This window comes from Nematolebias whitei, unplaced genomic scaffold, assembly GCF_014905685.2.
Source record: "Nematolebias whitei isolate Nwh7 unplaced genomic scaffold, NemWhi1 Nwh_scaf_425, whole genome shotgun sequence".
In the NCBI taxonomy this organism is placed as follows: Eukaryota; Metazoa; Chordata; class Actinopteri; order Cyprinodontiformes; family Rivulidae; genus Nematolebias; species Nematolebias whitei.
This window is the reverse complement of record NW_023618970.1, coordinates 3,645-12,674: the sequence shown is the minus strand read 5'-3', so window position 1 is coordinate 12,674 and position 9,030 is coordinate 3,645. Positions and strand designations below refer to the sequence as shown.

Sequence of the window (9,030 nt, the reverse complement as noted above, 5' to 3'; positions counted from 1 at the left end):
GGATTATTGAGCATGCATCAGGATATGACCTCACAGTAATTACACAGTAAATTTAAAAGCAGTTCAGTTTAGAAATATTTACTCCTTCACTAAAAGAGACAAACATTTCCTAACATCTGCCTTATAAAGTTTCAGTAAATGAAAACAACTTCAGGCGTTCTTTTCCAAAAGTCTTTTGATGTCCGGTAAATTTTATCATGCTCCTTTATCACAGATTATTATTTTTGTAATAAAATACATTAAAATTTCACTATTGAATCTGTGATTATTTTAATCTGTGTGTTGATCAAATTTGATATCTTTATACATGAAAAGAATTCCCGTTTTGGGGGTTATAGAGATGACTATTTTTCCTCTCATGAGGTGGCGCCCTGTGGTTATATTTATTTACATATTTATGAGCTTAACTCAGAATTGACAATCAGTATTACACCCTTATTCTCCTACAGTGTGTAAAGTTAACTGAGTTTTAGTTAATTTTGTGTTTGCTACAGTGACTTAACTTTGGCAGCCATCTTAAATTGGGTGAACTTCTAAAGGTAATCAGTTGTAGAGGTATGTCTAATGATTTGTGAGTGCTTCATTAAAATCTATTCAGTGATTCGAGATGTTTGTCTAATGCTACAGACAATGAAACGCATGCACACAGACACAGGCAAAAACATTACTGCCTTTTGTCTTCAGCTGGATTATTAAATGATTCAAGACTTTTGCACAGTACTTAGAAAACTGTGGGGTTTTTGTGACTTTCACATCAAAGCTGCACTTCGGCTTGGCAGACATCACTGACGATGGAAGAGCTTATGTTCACTATCAAAGGGTTGGTTGAGTAACACCTTTTCCAACATTTATTTCTAACAATAAAATGATCTAATACTGTGATGGACTTGCGACCTGTCCAAGGTGTACCCCGCCCCTCGCACAGTGATTGCTGGACATGGGCACCGGCGACCCCCGTGACCCATGAAGTGGGTAAAAGATAATGGATGGATGGATGATCTAATAGACACAAAAATATTTAGGATGTTACCTTATCTATGCGTGAAACAATGAAAGGCTTCTTAACAAAGGCAATCCTGGCATCTGTATTGAGGGCAAGAAACTCCTGCATCTCTTCACTGTTGGCTATTTCAGGGATGGCACATAAATGCTGAAAAACAAAAAGCACGAGCACAGCATTTGTTGATGTGATATTGGGGCAAAAAAGAAGACTTCTATGAAAAAAAAAATCCACTAACCTTTACAAAGGTCTCAAGTAGACCTCTTCTGGCCTCAATCTTGTCACTGTCCATGTTGCCAAATGGCATGTCGGGAAATAATTTCTTTGGACCTTTCACACCTGAAACAGTCAAGTCAGTAATGCTTTAGGATCATACATAAATCTGTTTAAGCTTAATAAGAATTTCTTGTGTGAGGATTGTGCATGGATTTTTAAAAGACCAGGTTTTAATAGATGCCAGAAAAAAAGAAATTCACTGAACAAAGGATAATTCCACAAACCCTTAATAAGTTTTCGAAGATCTGTTTTTTCTTCAAGCCGAGTTTGCAGGTTGAGAAATTCACTGTATCGTCTGTTGACCATGTGATAGGCTACAGGCTGGATGGATGATGGAATCTCACAGCCTGCTTGAATGGCCTCTAAATCATCAGAACCTGCTTGGATACTTTCTGGGTTCTCACAACTCATCGATGTCTCATACTGAAACCAAAAAGATATTCACACTTTCAACTATGGCTACAAGTTGTATAGAGTGGTAAAATCTAGACTTGCACATTTTTAGTTTGAAAGGAGGTAAATGTGTACAACTGTGAACGGCAATATAAAAACTTGGATGACCCTAAATTTTCTGCTTTTAAACTCAGACAAGACAGTTTGTGAGTATTGGACCTGAGCATTTTAGGAATAAATATTTCAGTCTTTCTCCCCACTTGGATGGCATTAATCTGACCTCCAGTTCTAAAGTTAAAAATCTTGGTGTTATTTTTGATCAGGATATGTCTTTTAACCCCCATATTAAAAATGTTACCAAAACCACGTACCTCCAGCTGCATAATATCACTAAAATTAGAAACATCTCGTCTAAAAATAATGCAGGAAAACTGGTTTGTGCATTTATCACATATAGGCTGGAGTATTGCAATTGTTTATTATCTCAAATACTTATTTAAAAAGTCTTCAACTGATCCAAAATGCTGCTGCCAGAGTTTGTGGCGAGACATATTTTGTCACTTCCTGTTTGTCTGTTTGGTAGCTCGAGTGAATTGTTTGCTCGAGTCATCTTTTGTTTTCTGGATTTATCTGTCTTTTGCACAGTTTTTCATTCTAGTTCACAAACAAACTTAGTACAGTTATTTTTCTACTGTTGGATAGTGCTTGAAACACCTTTTATCTTTCAACACTTCTCGGTTTTTATTGGTGTATTGGGATCTGCTAGCTCTTGCTAGCGTTAGCTTAGCATGGCTGTTGCTTCTCTCCCGGCTTCCTCTGTTTTCACTTGCTCCGTGTGTCAGATGTTTAGATACTCCTCTGCCTCCTTAAGTGGTAATGATACATGTAACATGAGCATGCATCAGGATACATGTAACAAATGTAGTCTTGTAGTCTCTCATCCAGACAAATGTAGCTTTGGAGGAGAGGATGTTGGAACTGGATGCTTGGCTCCATGCTGTAGAAAAACCAGTAGCTAGCCAGGTCCCCTTAGACAGCATGGAACCAAAGAGGCTGGCTCCCGTTAGCGGTCCTCCAGCAGACCCTAAGCAGCCGGGACCCAAGGCCGGCTGGGTGATGGTCCGGAGAAAGCATAGTGCTAAGGCTAAGCCCCCAGTTCACCACTGACCCGTTCACGTTTCTAATCGATTTTCCTCGCTCAGTGACACACCTGCTGAGAAGCAGACCCTAGTTATTGGCAGCTCCATAGTCCGAAATGTGGCTTTAGGGACTCCAGAGGTCATAGTTAAATGCATTCCCCTGTCCCTCAGTCTTTCTCATCCAAAATGGAAATCAGAAAAGCCACTTTTACTAGTTCCCAGTTTACTAGATTCCAGTACTAGATCCAGTCCCCCGGCACAAACAGCGTAATATTGTGTATGCTGTTCAGTGTCAGGAGGGCTGTGATCAGTCTTACATCGGGGAAACTAAACAGCCACTGGCCAAAAGGATGGTCCAGCACAGAAGATCAACATCATCAGGCCAGGATCCTGCGGTCTACACTCATCTCCAGGCCAGTGGTCACTCTTTCAAGGATGAAGATGTTCACATCCTGGACAGAGAGGAACGATGGTTTGAGAGAGGAGTAAAGGAGGCCATCTTTGTGAAAAGAAATCGTCCATCATTAAACAGGGGTGGAGGCCTCCGGGTTCAACTGTCCCCCTCTTACAATGCTGTGATTGCTAGTATCACTCAGCCCTCTGTGAATAGTAAACAGCCATCAGTGTGCTAATGATCCATTGTTAGGCTGATGGTCCTTCTTGAGCATGTGAGCAGCTGGTTTTGGTTGTCAGCAGCAAACTGGTTGATCCACTCTGAGAAGGTGCTATTTAAGAGACTGAGCTGAAAACAGCACCTCAGACTGAGGAAGTCTCTTGGATGAGAGACGAAACGTTTCTATATTTTTTTGCTTTGTTTTGTTTTTTGTTGTTTTTTTTTGAATGTCCAGAGGACCAGATTGAACTTTTTTGGATTTTTCTACCTGGATTATTGAGCATGCATCAGGATACTTTTACTAGTTGTTCTATATCGTCCACCAGGCGCTTACTCTCAGTTTTTGTCTGAAGTCTCAGAATTATTAACTGACTTACTATTAAATACTGATAAAATCATCATAATGGGTGATTTCAATATTCATGTGGATGTTGAGAGTGATAGCTTAAGCATAGCCTTTAATAATTTAATAGACTCATTTGGTTTTACCCAAAACGTCCGCACATCTACTCATTCTTATCACACACTCTTGATTTAGTTCTGACCTATGGTATAGAGATAAAGGACTTGGTAATAGTTCTTCAAAATCCTATTCTGTCTGACCATTTTTTAATAACCTTAGAGTTTACATTAAATGACTACACAGTTACAGAGTAAATTTCATCTCAGCAGGTGCTTATCAGAAAATGCTGTAACCAAATTTAAACAATCTCTTCCATCACTGTTTTCCTCTGTCTTGCAGAGTAATGCATCAGAGAACGGTGACTTAGATCATCTAATTGATCATCTTACAACTTCAATGCAAACTTCACTTGATAAAATTGCTCCACTGAAAAAGAAAGTAATCAGTCAGAGGAATCTGGCTCCTTTGTTCAATTCTGAGTTACGTACTTTAAAGCAGGCATCTAGAAACCAGGAGAGGAAATGGCGCTCTACTAATGTTGAAGAATTTTATTTAACTTGGAAAGATAGTCTGCTAACATATAAAAAAGCTCTCTGTAACGCTAGAACTTTATATTACTCATCTTTAATAGAGGAGAATAAAAATAACCCTAGGTTTCTGTTTAGTACTATTGCTAGACTAATTAAAAGTCCCATTTCTGTTGAACCATGTATCCCTACAACTATAAGTAGTGATGACTTCATGAGATTCTTTATAAATAAAATGATTTCAATTAGAGAGAAAATTCAAACCATCCTTCCTTCTACTATCTCTAGTCCCCTGTCAAATGATACAACTTTAAAAATTTCACTAGAGCCTGATTTATGTTTGGACAGTTTTTGTCCTGTTGAACTCTCTGAATTGTCAAAAATAATAATCTCATCCAAACCATCCACATGCCTGCTAGATCCCATCCCAACCAGACTGTTTAAAGAGGTATTTCCCCTAATTAATGTCCACATTTTGGATCTACTTAATTTGTCTTTAATGGATGGTTATGTACCACAGCGTTTTAAGGTTGCTGTAATTAAACCTTTACTTAAGAAGTCTGACCTTGATTCAGAAATTCTGGCCAACTATAGACCTATATCTAATCTAACTTTCATCTCAAAAATTCTAGAGAAAATAGTTGCAGGTCAGTTGCGTGAACATCTACAAAGAAATAATCTGTTTGAAGAGTTTCAGTCAGGGTTTAGAGCTCATCATAGCACAGAAACAGCACTAGTAAAAGTAACTAATGATATTCTCATGGCCTCAGACAATGGACTTGTGTCTATACTGGTCCTGTTAGACCTCAGTGTTGCACTTGATACAGTTGATCACAATATTTTACTTCAGAGGCTTGGATATGATATTGGGATTACAGGAACGGCTCTAAAGTGGTTTAAATCATATCTATCTGATAGATTCCAGTTTGTAAATGTAAATAATAAATCTTCTTCATACACCAAAGTTAGTCATGGAGTTCCTCAGGGCTCAGTGCTTGGGCCAATACTCTTTACTTTATATATGCTTCCATTAGGTAAAGTTATTAAACAGCATGGGATAAATTTCCATTGTTATGCTGATGACACACAATTATATTTGTCCATTAAACCCAATGAATCATATCAGCTACTTAGACTACAAGCATGTCTTAAAGACATAAAAACCTGGATGACTCTTAATTTTCTCCTGTTGAACACAGACAAAAATGAGGTTTTGGTTTTTGGACCTGAGCACCTTAGGAATGAATTTTTCAGTCTTTCTCCCTCCTTAGATGGCATTAATCTGGCCTCCAGCTCTAATGTTAAAAATCTTGGTGTTATTTTTGATCAGTCCATGTCTTTTATCCCCCACATTAAAAACGTTACTAGAACTGCCTTCTTCCATGTGTGTAATATAACTAAAATTAGAAACATCTTATCTAAAAATGATGCAGAAAAAACTGGTCTATGCATTTGTCACGTCTAGACTGGACTATTGCAATGGTTTATTATCTGGATGTCCAAATACTTCTTTAAAACGTCTTCAGTTGATCCAAAATGCTGCTGCTAGAGTCTTAACCGGAGTTAGTAGGCGAGATCATATTTCTCCAGTTTTAGTTTCTCTCCATTGGCTCCCTGTCAAATCCAGAATAGATTTCAAAATCTTACTTCTAACCTACAAAGCTCTCAACAACAGATCTTATTGTTCCATATTTTCCTAACAGAGCGCTTTGCTCTCAGACTGCAGGTTTACTTGTGGTTCCTAGAATTTACAAAAACAGAATGGGAGGCAGATCTTTTAGTTATCAGGCTCCTCTCTTGTGGAACCAACTGCCAATCTCTATCCGTGAGGCTGACACATTATCCAGTTTTAAAACTAGGCTGAAGACTTTCCTTTTTGCTAAATCCTATAGTTAGGGTCGGCTTGGGTTTCCTGAGCTGTCTCTTAGTTATGCTGCTATAGGCTTAGACTGCTGGAGGACAAACTGACCACAATTTTCACTCTACTTCCGTCTTTACTTACTCTGCTCAACCTGTTTTGTATTTGTAATTATTTTTTCAATCCTTTACATGTGTTTTTTTGTCTTTCAGATACACCTGGACCTATACCTGGACCTACCATTCTGTGTTCATCTGTCTCTCCTTCCTGTCCTCTCAACCAGCCGGTCAAAGCAGATGGCCGCTTGTCCTGAGCCTGGTTCTGCTGGAGGTTTCTTCCTTTTAAAAGGGAGTTTTTCCTTTCCACTGTTGCCACTGTGTTTACTCAGGATGGGAGACTACATCGAAGCCAAGATTCATCTTGTCTGCTGGATTCCTTAGATAGAGAACTTTACTAATTGACTTTTATGTATGTGAATGTTTCTGTAAAGTGCCCTGAGACAACTTTGTTGTGATTTGGCGCTATATAAATAAACTGAATTGAATTGAATTGTATTCCAGAGGCCAGAGCAGGCAACATTGAATCTTATCTGAAATTGCTGACTAAGGCCAAGGCTAAATACAGTAAGATTGTTTTTCACGTCTGCGGTAATGACACCCGGTTATGCCAATCGGAGGTCACTAAAATTAATGTTGCTTTGGTGTGTGACTTTGCTAAAACCGTGTTGGACTCTATAGTTTTCTCTGGCCCCCTCCCCAACCTGACCAGCAATGACATTTTAGCCATATGTCGTCGTTTAATCACTGGGTGTCCAGGTGGTATTCTGACAACGACATGGGCTACATAGATAACTGGAGTTCTTTTTGGGGAAAACCTGGTCTGATGCGGAGAGATGGCATCCATCCCACTATGGACGGACCCGCTCTTCTTTCTAGAAATATGGCTGATTTTGTTTATCCCCCAAATTATTGACAACCTAGGGTCCAGTCCAGGAAGCAGAGTTGTAGTCTTCCACACCTCTCTGCTGCTTCTCCTCTGTTTCCCACCCACACCCCCACTGAAACAGTGTCAACTCGCCCATGGCTCAAATTAAATAAACCAAAAATCAGCTCTAAAAATATAAACCATAAAAATCTTATTAAAATAAACACAGTTAGTTGACCAGAGCAAAATCATAAAATCATTAAATGTGGATTATTGCACATCAGATCTCTTTCCTCTAAATCCCTGTTAGATAATGATCTGATAACTGATCATGACATTGATTTATTCTGTCTGACAGAAACTTGGCTACAACAGGAGGATTTTGTTAGTATAAATTAATCCACTCCTGTTAATTATTTAAATTTTCATGTTCCTAAAACAACTGGCCGAGGTGGAGGAGTAGTTTCTATTTTTCAGTCAGGATTCTTGATTAATGCCAAACCAGTTATTAGTTATGATTCTTTTGAATCACTGTCCTGCAGTCTTTCTCATCCAAAATGGAAATCAGAAAAGCCACTATTACTAGTTGCTATATATCGTCCACCAGGCGCTTACTCTCAGTTTTTGTCCGAATTCTCAGAATTCTTAGCTGATTTACTACTAAATACAGATAAAGTCATAATAATGGGGGATTTCAATATTCATGTAGATGTTGAAAGTGAGAGCTTAAGCATAGCCTTTAATAATTTAATAGTCATTTGGTTTTACCCAAAACGCCTGCACATCTACTTATTATTATCATCACTCCCTTGACTTATTTCTGACCTATGGCATAGAGATTAAGGACTTAGTAATAGTTCCTCAAAATTCTGTTCTGTCCGACCTTTTTTTAATAACCTTTGAGTTTACCTAAAAAAATTAAATCTGATCCTCTAGACGTTCAAAGAAAAAAAAACTGTAGAAACGTTTCGTCTTTCATCCGAAAGACTTCCTCAGTCTGAGGTGCTGTATTCAGCTCAGTCTCTTAAATAGCACCCTTTCGCAGTGGATCAACCAGTTTGCTGCTGACAGCCAAAACCAGCTGCTCACATAATCAAGGAGGACCATCAGCCTAACAATGGATCATCAGCACACTGATGGCTGTTTGCTATTCAAGGTGGCTAAGTGATACTAGCAATAACAGCATTATAAGAGGGGGACAGTTGAACACGGAGGCCTCCACCTCTGTTTAATGATGGATGGTTTCTTTTCACAAAGATGGCCTCCTTTACTCCTCTCTCAAACCATCGTTCCTCTCTATCAAGGATGTGAACATCTTCATCCCTGAAAGAGTGACCGCTGGCTTGGAGATGAGTGTAGACGGCAGAGTCCTGGCCTGATGATGTTGATCTTCTGTGATCTTTTGGCCAGTGGCTGTTTAGTTTCCCCGATATATGACTGATCACAGCCCTCCTGACACTGAACAGCATACACAATATTACTCTGTTTGTGCCGGGGGACTGGATCTTTGGGATGAACCAGTCTTTGCCGTTATTGCCATAAAATGTATTTTGGGATTTAAAAGCCACTGGGACATTGTGTTTAGAAAACAAATCAGTCATAGGTGACAAGCGTCCAGAGCGTCACCAGCTGAGAAGGTGTTGGAGTTTCTCAGCAGCAGAGGAGAGACACGGTTCAAGCACGGCTCCCCAAACGACAAGACAGATATATTTTTTCATAATTTGATAATTAGTAAGTCTGAGAGTTGCTGGGTCTTAGCAAACAGTTGCCGAACGCACCATGACAAAATGAGAATGGTGAAAAAAAAAAACCTCCCTGCCACAAAATGTTCCTCAGGGTCACATGCCCCCCCCCCCCCCCCCCCCCCCCCGGTATTGCTCGCCGCGGGGGGGGGGGG

General features: G+C 39.3%; 1 protein-coding gene across 1 annotated transcript in view; it reads right to left on the bottom strand.

The window, feature by feature from the left end:
- Positions 1 to 1,030: 1,030 nt before the first annotated feature.
- LOC119429311 (sorting nexin-19) overlaps positions 1,031 to 9,030 on the bottom strand; it is a gene marked incomplete at both ends in the record, with an annotated part of 9,504 nt that continues 1,504 nt past the window's right edge. The window contains 3 exon segments of the mRNA XM_037696970.1: positions 1,031 to 1,150; positions 1,239 to 1,339; positions 1,501 to 1,699. Of these exon segments, the coding sequence (XP_037552898.1) occupies positions 1,031 to 1,150; positions 1,239 to 1,339; positions 1,501 to 1,699 (420 nt within the window).